General features: G+C 38.4%; 1 protein-coding gene across 3 annotated transcripts; it reads left to right on the top strand.

Annotated features, from left to right (window-relative positions):
- Nucleotides 1-1,750: 1,750 nt before the first annotated feature.
- tbccd1 (TBCC domain containing 1) lies at nucleotides 1,751-19,699 on the top strand. 3 transcript variants are annotated; one of them, XM_041201729.1, is made up of 7 exons: nucleotides 1,751-2,207; nucleotides 4,704-5,041; nucleotides 6,985-7,134; nucleotides 9,534-9,900; nucleotides 13,566-13,752; nucleotides 15,441-15,938; nucleotides 17,856-19,699. In XM_041201729.1, the coding sequence occupies exons 2-7, from the start codon at nucleotides 4,706-4,708 to the stop codon at nucleotides 17,983-17,985; spliced, it is 1,668 nt and encodes a 555-aa protein (XP_041057663.1). In that variant the 5' UTR covers nucleotides 1,751-2,207; nucleotides 4,704-4,705; the 3' UTR covers nucleotides 17,986-19,699. The 3 variants fall into 3 exon arrangements, with proteins under 3 accessions (XP_041057663.1, XP_041057664.1, XP_041057665.1); XM_041201730.1 differs by lacking the exon at nucleotides 1,751-2,207 and adding an exon at nucleotides 2,904-2,949; XM_041201731.1 differs by lacking the exons at nucleotides 1,751-2,207; nucleotides 4,704-5,041 and adding an exon at nucleotides 6,543-6,655.
- The last annotated feature ends 1,056 nt before the right edge of the window (nucleotides 19,700-20,755 follow it).

A 20,755-nucleotide genomic window follows, 5' to 3' on the forward strand; every position in this document is an offset into this window, starting at 1 on the left:
TACATCCAACCAAGCAGGCAGATGGAACCTTTGGTTTAACAGCTGATCCAAAAGACAGCACCTCCAACAGCACAGTTCTCTCTCAGTTCTCTCTCCTCTGCAGAGGAGTGTCAGCTTTCTGAAGCAGAACTTGAACCCCGAACCTTGTGATTCAGAGGTAAGAATACAACCAACTGAGCCACAGCACCACCATAAAAGAAAGAAAAGTTAAGACATTTCAGTTGTGTACCCTTCATCAGAATTGAATACTGATTTACAGACCTATTTCCAGAATTTTTGGATTTATTTCAGATTTCCAGTATTTGCAAGTTCTTTTTTTTGTTTTTATCTAAATCTTGTGCATCACTGTGGGCCAGTTCTTGTGTATCAATATTCATATCACCCTCCAATGAACTGGACTGTCCAAGCAGGGGAAGGAAAAGATTGTTATGCTGGAGTGGGTACAATTTTATATTTTATCATTTTAGTCAAATTCCCTGAACAAGAGTTAGAATAAGTAGGCAGAATTATTGAAATATGGGAAGGTGAAATTGCAATAGAACATTAACACATTAAACAAAAGCAAAATACTGAGGATGCAGGAAATCTGAAAAAAATCAGATAATTCTGGAAATTGATGTGGCTTTGTAAAGAAGGTCTGAAGAGAGATGCAATGGTTTTTGTCACGGTTCATCCCAAGTGGCTCCTTGACGCAGGACTCTGTATTCTGCGGGCTGTTCCCAGGGACGTACACCGACAAAAAGATCAGTTGTGGCTGGAAGACCATCAATTTGGTGAAAGATACTCATTGGTCTGCCTAAAACTCACTGCTCTTACAGTGCATGGAGTTGTCCTCAACCAAGTACTGCAGAATGGCACATTCCAAGGTCCAAGACTATGTGCTGAGAGACACACTAAAGCTTGGGGAAATTGCCACTGAGGCATAATGGGGAAAAGCCACTGTCTATGATCTTCCAGCCATAGTACTCCGAGGGCTTGGACACTGTGTAGAACCCCTCTCGCAGTATGCCTGACATGGAATGTGTATTGTGAATATCAAGACTATTGAAATTGTATTGAGGCACCTCAGAGTGGAACATATACTACTTGGATAAAAGTTGAATAATATTACATTTCTGTAATTTTCGATTTGAAACGTTTTGTAATGCACTTTTACAAATGTTATGAGAAAAGAAAGTGCTGGAAATACTCAGCAGGTCAGGCAGCATCTGTCAGAAATGATGAAAGGTAACAGACCTGAATTGTTAACTTTGTTTTCTCTGCACAGATGCTGCCTGATCTATTGAATATTTATAGCATTTTCTGTTAACTGGTAAAACGTCTCGTAAAATAAATCATTTTTTGTGGGGGGAGGGTGTCGTTTTTGTGTTCATCAAGGTGAGTGCTAGAGGATGGAACACTTTACCTGTGCTACTTTTTGGGTCTAGTGTCAACCCAGTACATACAGGTTGTGTATACATACAAAATGCAGAGTAAAGTTCTGTCCATTAACATACACCATCCAAATGGATGATTCTGACCAGTTAGTATCAATTATGCTACATACTAAATAAGAGCCATTCAATAAGATCATGGCAAGTCTCCTGTTGACAGATGACCAATAGAAACTAGAGTATGTCTACCGAAACTCGGTTGAGTTGGGAACTTAACAGTTGCCAGAGAGGAGACAATAGATTAAGGTGAAACCAAATCTAGGCCCTAAGAAAAAAAAAAATTTAAATCCAAATAGCGAACTCGCCAGGTGTTGGCACAGTTGCACAGCTATGTAGCCATTTCTGAGTTTGTTTATGAAAGTGCATGTTTCGATGAGTGCAATACTTCTGTCTGTGTTGGTCTGTCAGTTTATAGCCGTGTTTAGGTGGAACAGTCTTAGACAAGCGGCTGTGCAGGATGATGCTGCTTTTACGCGTATTGATTGTGGGCTGAGGCTCTTCCTGCTGCCGCCCATTGCAGATTCTCCGTTAGTATACAGCTGCACAAACTGAAGGGCGGGCAACCGCGGACCGGAGGGAAAGCAGCCGCCTGGCCTAGCTTCGGAGCCCAGCCTCAGACACCCTGCGGGACTGACTGACTGACTGGCTGGCTAGCCGGAGGGAGAGCAGCCACCTGGCCTCGGACACCCTGTGGGAATGAATGGCTTGCTAGAGGGAGAGCAGCCTGGGAGGCTGGCCTCGGACACCCTGCGGGACTGACTGAGTGGCTGGCAGGTAAGTAGCGAGTGGAGCGGGTAAGGAGCACAATGTTGATGATCTGACTCTTGGAGGTAGTGGCAGCCATTGAGCCGATGCCTGTTGCCAGGCGGGGAAGAGTTTACTCACTGGCGGCAATGCGAGCGCTGGCCTAGGGAGCGAATTGTGTTCCTGCTGGAAGGAAACACGTTGTCTCCCACTTTTTAAAATTTGTTTTATTTTACTTTTTTTAAAGTAACTTCCCTTGTTGATTCTAAATTGCAAACTTCTAAACGTTCATGCTTTTCTTCTCCCTAAATCAAGGTAACTCGTTTCTTATCTAAAACAAAAACAAAAATACCTGGAAAAACTCAGCAGGTCTGGCAGCATCTGCGGAGAGGGATACAGTTAACGTTTCGAGTCCGTATGACTCTTCAACAGAACTAAGTAAAAATAGAAGAGAGGTGAAATATAAGCTGGTTTAAGGGTAGGGTGAGACAGCTGGATAGAGGGCCAGACTCACTGACCCTCAAAACTGTTGAACCCCTTTGTTTCTCACCTTTTCCTTCTCCCTACTGAAGGAAGACAGAAGTTTGCCATCGCCTAATCATTAACCCTTGGTTTGTGTGATCTTCGCTGTTTTCGTTCTTAATATTCTGTAATATTAACGTTAGCTTTTGGTTTCTCCGTCTAAAAAGGGCAATGCAACCAGCAGTCACCAGTGGACCAGCTTTAACAAAAATATTGGATCAACACTGACTACAGTTTAGAAATTTAGCAAGTTAGTATAATCCAACTTAATATCTGCACACAATCTACTTATGCTAAAGCTTGGTATATATCGACAAAAAGCAGTTTTTTTAACAGCCTAGCTGTCAGAATGAGACCAGGGAGGCACAAGAGCTGATTGATGTATTGCAATTTCAGTGTTGCTAGTCAAATTAATAGCTATTAAAATCAAGGTCCATTATTAGTGATAGGAACAGAGTACAGTTCCATTACAGTGTAAAATTCCATCTATGAAAACTCATATGTTAATATGCAAGGCACAATAATTATAAGAAAACTAGTGAATGATTTTTCATTTTTGCTTTTGAAGTGGTTATTGGGGATTATTTTATGTTGTAGTGTGCATTGCCTCCAATTCCATGGTAACTCCATATTGAGCTTATATCACTTTAATAGGTCAGATTCAGCAAGTTCATGGAGTGAATTTTTCATCACTGAGATAATGTGAATGTTTGAAGTGAATGAGCAAATCTTTTGGGTACCACCAAGCTTTGTTCATGAGTATGATAACATTGAGATGATAGTTCCACTTTAACTATTTATATGTTATATCGGATAAAAACACCATACAATTCTCTCAAATATATTTTGAAGTAAACTATTTTTGAAGTGTTTTTGCTGGATTATTCATTGTTAAAATTGAAAGAATAGACATTGGTTTGATACAGACAGGTGGTAAAACTAGAACTAGCAGTACAGTAAGTCCTCACTTAAAGTTGTGGTTGTGTTCCTGAAAAATGCAACTTTAAGTGAAACTTCAAGAAAATCAGATTTTCCCATTAAAATCAATGTAAAAGTTATAGTTAGGTTCTGTAGGGTCTTGTTCATCAGAAAAAGACATTTATGCCCTAGAAGTCAAAATTCTTTATATTGCTGGATTCCTATATTGTTAAAGAAATAACTTTCAAAATAAGATGAATTTAAAAATATAACTTTCAAAATACCTCCTGCTTGCAGCCTCTTCTGCTCACTGAACTTACTGCTCACCATACATCCCACTCCCTGACTCTCTCCCTCTCTCCAGCTCATGCCCTCTCCCACTCCTTGACCCTTCATTTCGCCGAACCTCCAGCTCTCTGCCTCTCTCAGTCACCACTTCCCTCTCCTGAATCCTCTCTGTGAGTGAGGGCTCTAGAGATGAGCAGCAAGAGGCAGGAAAAGGAAGCTTCGACTTGCAGTGGGGAAAGCATATGTTGGAGAGCTGGCGTTGAGAGGGAGGGTCAGGGAGCAGCAGAGGCCGTGAACCAGAGAAGAGTAATATGGACTCGAAACGTTAACTCTGTTTCTCTCTCCACAGATGCTGCCAGACCTGCTGAGGTTTTCCAGCATTTTCTGTTTTTATTTCAGATTTCCAGCATCTGCACTATTTTGCTTTCAGCTGTGAACCAGTGGGTTGGCAGCAAGTGGAGGAGTCAGGGAATGGCAGAGGCCACTCCAGAATGGCACCAATCTGGTCACCTGGCCCTTCATTAGACCTGGTGTAAAATGACTTCAAAATTAAATTCCTGACGCTAAATGTAAATAGGTGCCTCATTAACTGACCAGAATTAAAGCAGAATGACTTAAAGCAGAGCGTTACTATAGCTGACTGCATCATATGGAACTGAATGAAGCCAGCGTTTTCACATGAGCATTTTTATTAATGAAACCAAGTCAGTCTTGATTGTTTAAGATATAAAGGACTTATAGTTTTTATTGCTGTCATAAAACCAACTCTGTGAAATAAAATTATTTCATTTTCAATAGAAATGGAGCAGCCAAGTGTCCGTCTTTGGGTAAAATATGAAACCTTCCTTGTTGGGGTCTTGCAGATCCCACCTCCTTCAAAATTCAGTATGCACTACCTTCGAAAGATGGCAACATACGTTCGAACAAAGGGAGGAGATGGTGGCTACCCCAGACTTTCTTGGCCCATGTGGAGGCACATTGCTTGTGGGAAGTTGCAACTGGCTGAATGTTTGGCATGGCTGTATTTTGAAACATTTGACAGTCTTCTTGAGAGAACTGCAGAGGAGAGGCTGGAGTGGGCTGAGGCAGTATCTCATTGCAGATCAGAAGAGGAAATTGACAAACTGAAATACAAGGTATAGGCATTTTTTTGTGCCAAATTAATTATTTTTCTATGCAATAGGGAAATTATTGTTTTACATTTTAAGTTAGACATAGAACTTCACTGTAATTTACTGTTGACTAGTGCTTGATGAACCTTGAGTAGTGATATAAAGAACACCCATTAAGAGCATGGATTGCATGATCAGGGTGTGCTGGCACAATACATGGATAGATAACATCTCTACGCATACCCTAAATTGTGCATTTGTTTTATTAAAAAACAATGCAGTGAGTGATTTCAAGGCTATATTGGAATGACAATTATAGATCTAAACATTGCTTTTGTGATTTTTAACATCATCCAGATTTCTTTGTTTAGAAAACAGCCTTGTGAATACATTAGGTATCCATTATTCTCTACACAATTGACATTGCAATTTTTTTTGCCTGATTCAAAAAGCTAATGGAATGGGAGTGACCAAACATCTCTAATGCCAGAGTTTTGACTCCTACCTGTCACAGGTAATTCAGTTTGAATCTCAGCCACCACTCTTACTTAAATTAAGTTTCCCTCATTCAGTCTTGGCCAGTAGATGGAACAGTGAGTCCTAGGAGATGTTTGTCCCAACTCAAAAAAAACTGTGTTTGCTGTCCATTGGTGGAGGAGCAAAAACTGTAATGCTGGACACATTTTTAATCAAGTGTGCTGCCACCTTAGCTGAAGGACTATAATGGTAGGATAGGATGGTGAAGGGCGAGTTCATAAAAGTTTTGCTCACTTAGTGAAATTTGCTCCAAGTGTAATGAAAAATTGGATTTTAAAATTGTTCAGTTTTTAATTTGCAACGTAAATTTCAAATATCTTTCTTCATGAGTAAAATAATACAGCTGAGTTTGTAAAATACAATTTTCCTTCGTTTTTTAATTGCCTTTTATCTGAATCCTTGAATGAAAGCCAGAAGTTTCTACATAAGTTAGTGATAGATGATCTGCTGTAATAATTGTTCCGACGTTGGCCTGCTAAAAAGCTGTAATTTACAATAAATCTATTATACTGATTTACAGTATCCCTAGTTAACCTTCACAGTGTGGTGCCTTCTTCCTTCAACCTTAACCCAATTCAATGCTGAACACAGATTAGGGCTGGTATCATGACAGCTTCCTGGTCCATGTGGGATTGCTGTTTACCATGTGATGAATTGACTTACTTCCAATTACCCAATGGTTTGGCATTTTTAGTTACCGTTGGCACCTCAGTAATAAATTTCTAACTGTGATTGTAACAGTGAATTATACTGTAGTACCTCTCACATCTTGTTGATTACAAATCAGTGCTTATAAAATCACATTTCGGAGAATTTGCATTACAAAAAAAGTGAAGGTTAATAATGGTGTTGAATTAGAAGATTTTCTAATCTCGGCCCCAGCAGATCTTGACAGCTCCTCCCTTGAGGAATGAACTGATATCACTGGATAGGTATTTTGGTCAGGAGGCCTCACGGAGGCGTGGTATCTTGCGAATATAAAAAGCTGGGAAATCAGATGATATCCATATCAGTAGGTATGAGAAAATTCGGGAGAGATCAAGGGCATGTCCTCTGAGGCCATCAGGACTTGCATCTGATTGAAGTGAAGGTTACATGAGGGTAAGATGTAAGCACTCAAAAGTTTTATCTAATTTCCTGTAACCGTCAAGCAGTTTTTACAATGGATCTTGTTATGACATTAGCTTTAAATAGAGAAAAAAAAACAAGAAATCAGCATTATGCTGTTGATAAGACCTCAGTGTTAACTGCATTGGAATAACAAGTAGTACTTTAATAGGTTCTATAAAAGGCTGTAAAGTTTTCAAAAATATCATTTTACTTTTTATACATTCTATGTTTGCAAGATACTTTATGGAAGGCATTTATATATTATGCGATTTTTTTTTAAAAAAGCACTAATCTAATTTGAGCCATTTGTTTCCTCACAGCTGTCAGTGGACACACTGCAGTTCCTGCTGTTTTTGTATGTTCAGCAGCTGAACAAAGTTTCTCTACGAACATCCTTGATAGGAGAGGAATGGCCAAGTCCCAGGTCACGATCACCTGATCTGGATGGAAAATCTAATTCTCAGAACAAGGTAGGCTTTTTTAAATGCTTCATATGCAAATAAGGGATGGTGCACAAACAAGGAGACTATTTCTCATAATTGTACTATTTTTTGAGTTCAACGAAAAGCTGTTCAACACTCAATATCAACTTGAATTAATTGAATTTGATGTTCTAGTTACAGTAATGAGCATAATCTCTATCAAAGTACGTCACGATGTAATTCTGCATTCCCCAATGTGGAAACTGACTTGTAAATAATTGTAAAGAAGCTTTAGGAACTGCATGCCAAAAAGTTAATAGTTCTAAATAGGTATATTGTTATTCATTCGTTATGTCCCTTTCACAATTGGAGCATACTAGTTTACTGCTGAAATCTTCCATCAGTACCTAACTAATTTTCAATCCAAATAAATATTTGCAGTTCATTGATGCCTTTTGATTATAACTGTTCACAAAGTTAAAATTTTCCTGCAGTATTAATAGTTTTCCTTTTGATTATATCAGTTCACTGTTTATTCAGGTAAAACATGAATTTTAGTCAAATGTATTGTGCAAGTTTAAGGTGTATTTCTTTTAAGTCTTTTATCATTAACTCAGTTCCTGAATGGTTTTGTGTTTTAAGCTCCTCTTTTTGTTTGAGTATCAAAGACAGAAAAAGCCATAAGACCCATTTGTGCTTGCCTCCATTCTCTTTCTGTAGCTGATTTGAGGTTCCTCACAAAAAAACCCTCAATTGTTCCATTATAGGTCCCAGACCTATTAATTATTATCTAAAATGATATACTCCCTCATGCTGCAATTGCCTCTTTTTCCAGAGTTCATATATTGCTTTCTTAAAGGACTGTAAAGAATCAATCTTAACTACCTCTGGAATCCTGTTCCATTGGGTCAGTCATTTTAGGAAAAGGAAAACTTCCTGACACCTAACTTTCTTCCATGGTTCCTCCATTTATGTGGGTAGCCTTATTCTGCCTATCTCCAATTACTCAAAACACATTACCCACTTTTATGTTGCTCTTACGTTTAAGCATCTTAAATACCTGGATCAGATTGCCTTAATATCTCCATTTCTCCAGTGATACATATCTGTCACATCAAGTCATTCTTTATAGCTCAGGCTGGGGATTGTCCTTGAGAAAAAAACAAAAAAACTGCGGATGCTGGAAATCCAAAACAAAAACAGAATTACCTGGAAAAACTCAGCAGGTCTGGCAGCATCGGCGGAGAAGAAAAGAGTTGACGTTTCGAGTCCTCATGTTCTGTCGAAGGGTCATGAGGACTCGAAACGTCAACTCTTTTCTTCTCCGCCGATGCTGCCAGACCTGCTGAGTTTTTCCAGGTAATTCTGTTTTTGTTTTGGGGATTGTCCTTGTTGTATTGCTATAGCGAGGAGTTAATGGGCTAAATGACCTCCCTCTGTGCTGTAAGTAGCTATGGTTTTCAAGAGTCAGAATATCCTTCCTGAAGTGTGTGCACCAAACTCTAAACTAAGCCAAAGTTTTGTATACACCAATTATTATGATCCTAATTTTCATAAACTGTTCAGACAATGTTTGCTTTGGAAGATTTGAAGGAACATTCATTGGTCACTGTCACAGCTTTTCCCTATTTGTTATCTTTAAACACCACCCACTCATGTTATATTCATGCCCTATTAACTCCACTTAAGTTGATAACTTCATATTTGGCTGTATTGAAAGCTGTTTGCAAAAATCTATCTCCAGTCTATCCCAAATCCCTTATCCTCCTGTTAAAGGCTGCTGTACAATTTGGTGTCATTGACAAATTTTATTATTGCATTACCAATGTCCTCCTCCAGATCACTAATGAGTATAATAAACAGAAGAGGATGTAACACACACTTGGGACACCTACTTGTGATAGAATCCACTTGGGAAGCTATACCATTTAAAAGTACCTTTGTTTACTATCTCTTGGGCAATTTGCTATGCATATTCCTATTCCACCCCCAATCATGTAACCTAAATTTGGCATATAATATCTCATGTTTTATCAAACATTTAGTGGTGCACATGGTAAACACAAACAGTACATTTGAGTGTTTTTTTCTAGATATTGAGGTGAGGAATATCAATCTTTGGAAATGCAGTGTTTTTTCTGTTACCCAATGTCAGCATCAATTTCCTCTACTCAATTTGGTAATTTTAAAATCCATCTTGCAAAGAAAACCAGCATTTTTTTTTCTTTTCCACCAATCCTTACATATTTTCTTTGTTAAATTGCCAACATAAATTGGTCTGCACCAAGTTATTTGATTGTTATTTAACAAATCATTACTCTATCCCAAGCTGCAATCACTTTCTATTGTTAGTTTTTTAAACATTTAATTAGATATTAACAATCTAGTACTGAAATGTTTTATAATAAATTGCTGAAAATTGTTATTTTTATCTCTTTATAATCCAGAATATGGATGACCATAACCATCTGGTATTTGTTCTGAACCACTTGTCAGAGTTGTTGGAGCTTCTACTAGACCCTGAGCAACTCACCTCTTCAGCCCACACAACCCATGACAGTATGGTATCTGTAGAAGCAGTTAAAGCATTGAACTTTCTCATAGAAGGAAGCATTGGTCAGAATGAAGTAATTTACCCTGTGCACGAACTGGCTCTCTGGCAACCAATTCTAGTCACATCTGGCTATTCCAGACTCTCCAAGATGTTCTGTTTCCATAAACTACAGGCTTGGTTGAGAAGTGTATTGGGACCAAATCCATTCGGTACAGCAGTCTGCTTCCAAAAAGGGAAGAAACTAGCATGGGCACAACAAGGTAATTTAACTGGACAAATCTTGAAAGTTAAAGCTGTATAATTTGTTGTAAAAGAAAAAATATTGCAGATGCTGGAAATCTGAAATAAAAACAAAAAATGTTGGGAGAATTCAGCAGATCTAGCAGCACCTCTGGAGAAAGAAACAGGGTTAATGTTTTGAGTCCGTATGACTCTTCATCAGAACTGAAGCTCTGAAGGAGAGTCATACGGACTCGAAACGTTAACGCCATAATTTGTCTCTTATTCCAAGACAACAAAATATTTATGACAAAAAACTGCATGTAAAGCAACATTTTTGAGGGGGCAGTTGGGAGTGGATAGTAAGCGTAGGTTCTGTTATTGTTTTTGAAGTTCAGGTAGCAGCACTTCAGACAATTTTTCACTGGCCCATAAAAATAGCTACCAAGTTCAATAATTACCACATAATTCTTTAGCTACATATTCCTGAAAACCCTTCCATATTATGCCAAGGCTGCCAATAATTTTTTTCCATTTTCTTTACAATTCTCCACCCATCTATTACCGCTATAAACTATCATATTTAGAAAGGAAATCACTCTCCAGCATTTGCTGGTAGTGATAACTAGTTGTAAGGAAGTGTGTGGGAGCTGTCCAACAGTGACTTGTCTTTTTTTACTTCTTTTGGCTTAAAAGATGCACTTTTTGGCCTCTGCTCAGCAGCACTCTTTAACAGCTCAGTTGAAATTGGAAATATCTTTTAGGGTGATAATTAGCACCTGATTGTCAATTGCTCCATACCCCACTATGTTAAACACTATACTGCATTCTTGGTCTTTTAAAATATATATTATTTTATATTGGAGATGTACAATCGGGAAATAAAAGAATTACCACAAGGGCTGTCTAAAGCAAAGAGCATTTAAATGCTGCATTCCTTAACATGCTTAAAGTACTTTAATTTATGGTGACATGAATTGTGTTGACCAAATTTACACAATTAATACATTTTGTAATTTAAAAAATTGAAATTAAGGATTTCTAAAGTTGCCTTTCTGAATTGTTGTAGAATTTGACATTATGGGCTTCATTTTAACTCTGTATCACTATGTCAATGGGTTTTGAGTCAGTTAAAATAGGGCCTTATGTGTCACTGAATTTTGAAACGTAGTTTTAACAATACAAAAATCTGCCAAAGTGCATATATCGCTAAAATTTATTTGAGTGGCAGGCAGGTTTGAATATAACAATATTTCAAGTATTGAAAACGCTTTTGGAATTGTATCGGCAACTATTATGTCATCTTTCATGCGTGGCATGGTACTACGTATGTTGACATGCTGTAAATTTTTTTTTAACTATGATGAAGGGAAAGTTTCCCCACTGAATAAATACATCACTTGATATTATACTGAGCCATACAAGCCAGAAAAGTGCAGATTCAAACCCTGATCGAAGAAAGCTTCCCCACAAAGATCTGGTTATAGGAGATCTCTGGGACTGATGTCATGAAGTAGGCTAAATCACATTGAAGAAATCCTACAGACAGCAAAACAGAAGTTAAAAGCACTGATTATCCTTCACTTTGAATCATTTTATCAAGAGCAAAATAAAGATAGGGACATACACACGAGATTAAGGTAGAAGCTGAAATAGCACAAACTTTATTTTTTATTCTTTTAAAAATCCATGGAATTTTATTATCATACTAGAGATATGTGTGGGTGTGTGTGTGTGTGTGTTCCTTAGTTGAAAGAGCTTGTGTTTGGATATTGGTTCGCGTACAGGATTGTTTTTTTTTCTTTATTTGCATCTATAGAGAAATACCTACCAAAATTCAGTGGCTTAACTCAAACATCATGACTTGAATAAAGTATGTGAGGTTGCCGACATGTGTGGAACTCGACCAGGTCAACAGGCAGTGAGGCAACAATGAGAGAAGTGCTTAGAAGTGTAAAGCCTTCTATTTTGATTCAGTCACATATACAGTTTTTAAAATCAAATGTAAAAATCTTCTCAAAAAGATCCTGCTTTGATTTAAGACATACAAGTATTTTAAGATATCATTCAGGAATTACTCTGTACAGTGCCTTGGCCCAATTGTCCTCAGCTGCTTCATCAATTATTTCCTCTCCATCATAAAAGCACGTAACATTTATGTAATTCCTTTCCCAACCTTGTAACATACCAAAACACTTCACACCCAGTGAAGTACTTTGAAATGTAGCCATTGTTATAATGTGGGAACCACAGCTGCCAATTTGTGTACAGCAAAACCTCCACAAACAGCAATGTAATAATGATCAGGTAACCTATTTCTGTGACATTGATTGAAGGGAAAAATATATTGGCAAGCACAAAGGGGGAAAGTCCCCTGCTCTTAAAAATAGTGCTGCGGGATCTTTTATGTCCTCCTGAGAGTGCAGACGGGGTGTTACCTCTCTGATCTGAAAGATGACAGCCCGATGGTGCAACACTCCATCCAGCTTAGATTTTGTGCTCAGGTCTCTAACGTCATGAGTCAGGATGTTCATGATTGCAAGTTCTTCAGTTCTATTTGCAGTTCCTCAGTAATGAAGCCATGTGTTCCCACATGCAGCAAGTGGACAATATCCAGACTTGGGCTGTTAAGTAGCTAGGAATGTTCATACCACTAAAGTGCCAGGCAATGCCATATCCAATAACATAAGAGACTAATCATCTCCCCTTTTTATTCAATGGCATTACCATCACCAAATCTCCTACTATTAACAGCCTGGGGAGACACCATTGATCCGCAACTTAAATATTGTGACTACAAGAATAGGTTGGATATTTGGCAGATAACTCCGCTCACAACTACAAGGCACAAGTCAGGAGTGTGATGGAATGTTGTCCATTTGCTTGGATGGTTGCAGCTTTTACAAGACTTGAGGAGTTTGACACCCATCCAGGACAAAGCACCCCATCACCATCCTAAACATTCATTTCCTCCACTACTGGCACACCTGGGCTGCAGTATGCACCTTCTAAAGATGCACTGCAACAACTTGCCATGGTGTCTTTGACAGCACATCCCTAATCCTAAAAGGACAAAGGCAGCAGATGCTTAAGAACACCACCAATTTCAAGATCCTTCCAAGTAACACCATTCTGACTTGGTCATATGTTGCCTTCCTTCATCGTTGCTGGGGCAGCTATCTACCTAACAGCGCTATGGGAATACATTCACCACCAGAGACCACAACAGTCCACCAGCACCTTCTCAAGGACAGCTGGGGATGGGCAGTAAATGCTGGCCTTGCAAGTGAAGCCCATATTCCGAAAATTAATTTGAAAAAAAAATGACTGTTACATTTATAGAGGCATGACCTCTTAATCACGGCTTTCCTGTTTCAATGGCAGTAATTAATTGATCTGGCACCCATATATTATTTACGTTACTATGATGAAGAGTAGAATCTTTTAGTGAATAGTTTTGGCGCTCATCAAATTATCTAGAGAAACTATATTATAACCACGTGATTTCTGAGATGAGTTTTAAATGAGTCGTTTTCTGTTACATTTTAACTAATTTAAAATAGACTGAGTTATTGATCTCTAATTTAGATTGTGCTGTTGAATATATGACCATATGGCATCAAGTGGGTCTGCTGCAGCCAGCCACTGACTTTTGACATTTCAACAGTCCAAACAATATTACTGAGCTACTTCCTCTGTTTCTAAGTTGAAGGTACGACAAAGCGGGCAAAGATTGCATGCAATATTTATTCCGCACCTAAAGGCCACAAGGTGGTGGTAATGACACAAGTGTACAAGCAAACCCTGGCTAAGAGCTCGGATCAACTGGTTGGAGCTCATATTAAAATTCATCGCTGCAATGACTGCTATATATATCTCTTATCTCCTTTAAGGTGAGATTCATGTTTATGCAACAAAAATGTTGAAGAATTTGCATTAGTTTTAAACTGACAAAATATAGCTGACTCACTAAACAGCCTTATTGGTAATGTCAATATATTTTTATTTCTGTGTGAAACTGGTTTTATTTAGATTTTTGGGTAAGCTTTAAATGATCGAGGTTGTCAGAACTAATCTACGGACAATTATGCCATTACTTCACTGTAGGGAATTTTATATTACTTTTGTGTCATGAAAAAATATTAAGTAGAATACCTATACACTCAACAACAATTGATATTGATATAGCGTCTTTAATGTATTAAAATGTTCCAAGGTGATTCACTGGAGCAATATAAAACAAATTATGGCATCTAGCCATATTGAGACAGATAATCAAAAACTTGGTCAAACTGGTAGGTTTTAAGGAGTGCCTTAAAGGAGGTAAATTAGGCAGGGAGGGAATTCCAGTGTTTAGGGCCTAAGCAACTGAAGGCATGGAGGATTTAAAATTGGGGATGCTCAAGAGGTCAGAATTTGATGAGCACAGATATCCCAGAGGACTGTGGGACTGGAGGAGGTTAGAGATTGGAGGAACAGGCCACGGAGGGATTGGAAAGCAAGGCTGAGAATTTTTAAATCAAGACATTGCTTGACAATGAGCGTAGTGTTGATAGGTGAATGGGACTTGTTGCATGTTAGGACATGGGCAGCAGAGTTTTGGATGACCCGAAGTTTAGGGGAGGGTAGAATGGAAGACCAGCCAGGAATGCGGTCGAATAGTCAAGTCTAAAGGTAACAAAGTTGCCAGGAGAAGGATGGAGCCAGTAGCTAGGGAACAGAATTTAAAGTGGGGTGGGGGGTGGGGGGAGGGCACAGTCTTCCGATATTTAATTGGAGGAAATTTCTGATCGTAGATGTCGGTAAGCAGTCTGATAATTTTGTAACATTTGAGGAGTTGAGAGAGCTGAGTATCAGCAGCATACATATTAGAACTAATGCTGCACTTTTAGATGATGTCACCGAGGGGCAGCACATAGATGAGAAATAGGAGGGGCCAAGGATAGATCCTTGGACACCAGGGTAATGGTACAGGAGCAGGAAGAGAAGCATTTGCAACTGATACTCTGATTACCATGAGAAAGATAAGAATGGAACCAGGTGAGGGAATTCCCACATAGCTGGATGACAGTGAAGAGGTGTTGGAGGAAGATGGTGTGGTCAGCCATTCCAAAGACTGCAAACAGGCAAGAAGGAAGAGGAGATATGGTTTACCTTTGTCACAGTCATATAGGATGTTAGTAAAACTGTCCAGGAATCTAAGGTGAATGAGTTGCATTGTGCAGAAAATTGAAATACTAACATATTGCAGCTTGATGTGATGCAATTTAACTTTGTGCCTGTCATTGTGATTCGCCAGATTGCAAGTCACTGATGATAGTTGGTTTGTCTGCTGGAGGCACAAAATGGAGTCCTGGCATTTTTTGCACAAGAACGGCATAAAGTTCTGGACTACTCAAGACAGCAGCACTGGCAGGGGCCTTGGAGTGAGTTATTTGCTCAGTCCCAAGCCAGAAAGTGGTACATTACAGCAGGGGATTCAGATCTTTAGAATTAGGAAGAAGAAAATTTTGTAAAGTCAATGCATAAGAAGATTTGTCTTTTTTTCTGTATTTATGTGCATATTGTTTTCTTGTTGCAGGTCTGTCAGTATCGAGAAGTGCAGAAATACAACCTTTGTTCTTGGTCCTGTTCAAACAACCACCCACGTCCATAGCTGTGATGATGTGAAAGTAATAGCTATCTGCCGCAGACTTTCAGTCTCATCATCATCTTCATGTACTTTCCACTGTCTCACACCTACCAATCCTCTAATCATGTCTGGGAACATGAGCTTAACATTTGCTCCATACCATACTTACTATCCAATGTTGGAGGATCACATGGCTAGGACAGGGATAGCCACAATCCCCAATTATTGGAATAAACCATTGTGCATTGGTGTGGACAACAATGAAATGCCTGTCTACCAGCTGCTGTCCCCCAAAGAACTTTATGTATTTGTGATTCCATTTGAAATAGAGGGCGATACTATGGAGATCCCTGGAGGACTGCCGCCGCCATATGAAAAGGCTATAAGACAGAGGGAGCAGAAAATACAGAATTGGCAGAAGACTATTAAGGAAGCAGGACTTAGCAAGTTAGTAATTATACACTGAAAATACTGATTGAGATAAGTGTCTCTTGCATCTCCTTTCCTAAAGGTAGTGACTGTTGCTTGGAATGATTTTTTGTGACAGTAGCACTCGTATTTGATGCCTAAGCAACCATTTTTCATATTTGAATCTAAGACGATGATCGTCAGGAATGTTTGTCTGTGGCATCATCAGCACTAACCCATATTCTATCTTGATGTTCACACTGACAACCAGAAGCTTGATCCTCACTGATTTTATTTTTATGCTTCTCCCTCGGCAACCAAGGGACAGTGAGGCTACTTGTAATGCCTTTACTGTCACCCCAGCTGAGATCAGCGATCTCATTGAAAACTGATATTGAACTCGAACCTCCAGATCAGTGTAGCTTGGTAGAAGATGGTGATTTATTTATTCACTGCACCTTATGGTACAGTCATCCATCACACTGAGACCTGTCTCAGATTCACCCTTATAATAAAAATGAAATACTGGGGATGCCGGAGGTCTGAAATAAAAACAAAAATTGCTGGGAAAACTCAGCTGGGCTGAGTTAATGTTTCGAGTTCACTCCTGGATTTGAAGCATTAACTCTGTTTCTCTCTCCACAGGTGCTGCAAGCCCTGCTGAGTTTTTCCAGCACTTTGTTCTTATTTCAGATTCACCTTTGACCTGGACCGCGTTAGCCAATTTCAGTTGGGATGTGAAAGGATGCTACTGTTACCCTCAGAAAGAGAAAACATTGGCAGGCATTTCCATTTCTGACTGCTTTTCAGTGAGTCTGCTGTGAGAATGTGAACAATCAAGGTCCTGCAGTAAAATACTGCCTGCAATCATTTGTGGAGTGGAGAACATGCATCTCTGGAAGGTCCCACAATCATCGGTTGTCATTTTTTGTAAAAATCCTGTTGTAAAGATTAGTAACTTTAAACCATATATTATCAGTAGAGCTCAGTTCTCTACTACAATATATACCAGCTATATAAATTCCTGTTAATTGCAGTTTCTCAACTTGTTGCAATGGTGTAATTGTTAATCCTTCAGTATCAACATCCATTACACAAGCTGTTATGGTAGTTTTTCTCAATACTGGCAGCACCTATAATCAAATTAAATCACCCCGCAACATTTTGCAATATGTAATGGATGCCCTGAGATAATTATAGAATTGTCATTGAGAGACTCAGAAAGCTCTAGTTTTTATCACTATCGTTGGCATTGTCTGAGCCCTTTGATTACTAGGCAGGCAGCTAATTATTCTCAGGTAACATTCTGTTTTGTTATCTTTGTAGTTGTCTGAAGCATTAAATGCTTTTATTCTTTGTATCCTTATTCCAAAGAAGCACTGTTATAGGCATAGAACTGCACATTAAAATTTATAATGGGAGTGCTCTGAAACATTTGGGCTTTGAATGCTGGCAGTAGAGCTTTGCATGTCTACTGCACTGCACCATCATGATAATGAAGATGGCAAACTATTGCGTATGCAGTACATTAATCGTTAATAGTATGTTAAGTATGGAGTGTGTTAATTGTGTAGTGTTTTAAGGATAAGGAAAATTGTATTGGATTCAAGAGCATAAACAAACTACATTCCAACTGGAATGCAGGCTTGAATTTCTGATCTCAATGATCCAGATTTTTGTGCTCAATGATTGGAAAATACATTTTTCCACTCTCATTTTAATTGTTTTTTCCTTCCACAAAGGAACACAGTAGTACAACCTTAATTTTGATTTGCATGTGAAAGTTCAAATCTGCAGGGTGGATGAGAGTTGATAGAACAAGGACTTTACTTGTTGATCAGTTGTTGAACTTGGGGAAATGAAATAGACTCCTCATTTCTGACTAACAGATTTATGCTGGTGGAAAGTTTTGAATATTTTCACAACTTTGCTAATATTATTACTGCTCTCTTCCAGAGAACAACGCAAGCTGTTTCAAAACCTGGTGGAGCAGGAGTTCTGTGAATGGCTAGATCAAACTGGACATCGTCAGCAGTTGGACAGTCTTATTCCAGCTCCTACTTCCTCAAAACAGACTACATGTTGATAATTCACAAGCTCTGTGATGAGATTTGTTCTCATGGCTATAACTGAAACAAATTTGGGCATGTCCTTTATTGCACTTCTATCAAATATACATTTTTTTGTGTGAGTCTGCATCATTCAATTGTAGTTGGGCCTTAATGAATTATGCATCTCAAAAATGTAATACAACAAATTGTAAGTGCATATTTCAGACATTAGTGCCATTACTGTCTTTCAAATAGCATTACATTAGACTTTGTAATTTGGGTCAACAATGTAATTCTTACAATTATGATACTGTTCAAAGGTTCATTTCACTTTTGTTCTTAGCACCAATATGGCAGTTTATTCAGAATTTTTTAATTCATGCAGTATAGTTTTATACTTAGCCCTAATTAAAATTCACTTTCCACACAGGGACCTTCAACCCTAACTATGAGCTTAGCTTTAAGTACCAGAGAGAGAGAGAAAAATATTTAATATTGCATAGGAATATTTTATTAGTTTATTTGAAGCATGTGTCACTTGCCCCCCGCCCCCCAACCCTTGCTCACTTCCTCAGCAGTCCTGAAAGCTTTCATGATGTTCCTGACACCATTAAGAACTTTTATAGGAAAATTAGAGAGCAGTTTGTGTATTGCTCTAATAATGTGTATTTCCTTAACCCCAGAGTTTTAATTTTTATTCAGTTGTATTCAATTCTGCCTTGGGTTTATTTTTATATAAGCTGAAGTAATTTAAGACTTCCCCCAGTGCTTGGATAGTTCTTTCTGTATTATCTCATTTTCTACTGATGCCCTTTTTCTAAGCTGAGGCACCTGAAAGATATCTTGGCTCTTAACCAAATTGTTGTGTGAACTGCTAACTTAGCCCTGTCGCAAGCACTCAAGTGTCTTTTCTTCTCTGCTAATTGACAACCACAACCAAAGTATTTGCCCAAAACATATTTTGCCCAACACTCAAACTTTTACTTTGCTTTTATCCCCATCATTTTTCTTCCCAACTCCCCTTGAGGTGAGTGTTTGCTCCATTTGCAGCAGCCATCCTTCTACATTGCTTACTTCTGTGTCTATTATACATATGAACCTCAACAATGAAGAGTATTGACAAGTCGGTCTATTCTGGGGAGCATTGGTGCTGAGCTAGATCCTGGCCTGTATTATTTTTACATATATGTATTTCCAACAAAGTTGATGGGTAGCAGTCAAGAGGAGGAATTGTGGATGCTTTACCTTTCTTTAACCAAGGGATGCTGAGGCCCGTTGTATCACTCTTACTGCCAAGACTAAACTGGTGTCCCTCAAGTTCCAGTGGTTCAACTGCTTACTACCTAAACTTGCTGATCCAACATGGGAGCACCTTTCAAAAAACTTTCAATCCATTTGAAAATCAAAATTGTTCAATATTTATCTTGAGTCAAAAGTTAAAAACTGGTTACTGTAACAGTCTTGAACTGCAATTGTTTGGTCAGTAGCTTTTGTCGTAATTTTATCACTTTTAGGAATACTTTGCAATTGTCCATGACGAATAGCATTCTATGAGCACTCAGTATGGAATGATATGAAAAATAATAAAATACCCTCTAGTGCTAGTTAAATAATAAATTTACCTTTTCAACCATTTCAACAAAATAGAAAATATTAAATCCCAACTGTGCTGTATTCCTCTGGTTTGTTGTCTAGTGCACCATACTAAATGCAGCTACGAATTAATAAAACTGATGACATTATGTAAAATTAGCATTATTTCTGTTAGTGGTTTTATGGTTTCATTTTATTTCTATTCAATTTTAGGAATGGTGAAAACCCTTTGTTAATTTATCTGTGGAGAAATACTTGATTAATTATAATATTGTCTTCTGTTTTAAAAACTACCCTTGGTGTCAATTTTTCTGAGAGCATGTAATATCAACATTCAATTCTGAAGATGGTCTTGGTCAGCTACAGGAGTCCCAACAATAGACCATGGAATACTCCCTGCTAACTTTTCACGATAGGGAGATGTCTGCCTCCAGTTGGCACCTCTCTGCAGTATGTTAGCCACGAGGGAAATTTGAAAGAGTAAGTTATTCCTGGCCTTTTTCAGTTTTATTCTTAGCCAATTAATGAGCCAGCTCATTAGTATTAATTAACTAACTCATGACTTCAGCTTCATCTTCCTCAATGCAAGTATTTAATTGTCACCTGTAGCCTTGATTGAGATTGTATAGGGAATCATGGATTTAGCTTTAACATATCCTTTTCCGGATGTACTAAATTATTTTGTAAGTTCCAGTAAAGGCTGAATGTGCATGAAATGTTTTATATTTTGTACACAAAATCCTGAGACTTGGGTTCACATCCTGAATTGCCTGTAAGATGAGTTGCTGAAACTAGCCATACTACTTTACCAGATACTTCTTCATAGGCTACAGAAAGCTATTCCTTTCGACTAGTCATAGGCAGATAGCCATGAAACATTGTTATTGGAACTAAACGTGTGCGCGACTTTGGCCAACTAGGGTAGACGGCAGAGGGAACTTAAGTAAAATGGTTTCTGTCAGCAGGGTGAGATATAATTGTGTAATGTGCTAACAAAGGCTGGTATGAGAAAATGGCATTTAGCCAACCGGGCCCCTTCCAATTACAATCCAACTACCATCCTCTTCCACCCCATCCCGAGTTCATCCCTTTAGGAAACATCAAGTCCCTTCCTTGAATAACATCAAGCAGTACTGTAAGTTTTATAATATTGTGGATTGTTTAAGTTGGTTTCCTTAGCAATAGGCAGAGGAATTAAAAAATAGGCACCTT

Source organism: Carcharodon carcharias, chromosome 12 (genome assembly GCF_017639515.1).
Source record: "Carcharodon carcharias isolate sCarCar2 chromosome 12, sCarCar2.pri, whole genome shotgun sequence".
Classification (NCBI taxonomy): Eukaryota; Metazoa; Chordata; class Chondrichthyes; order Lamniformes; family Lamnidae; genus Carcharodon; species Carcharodon carcharias.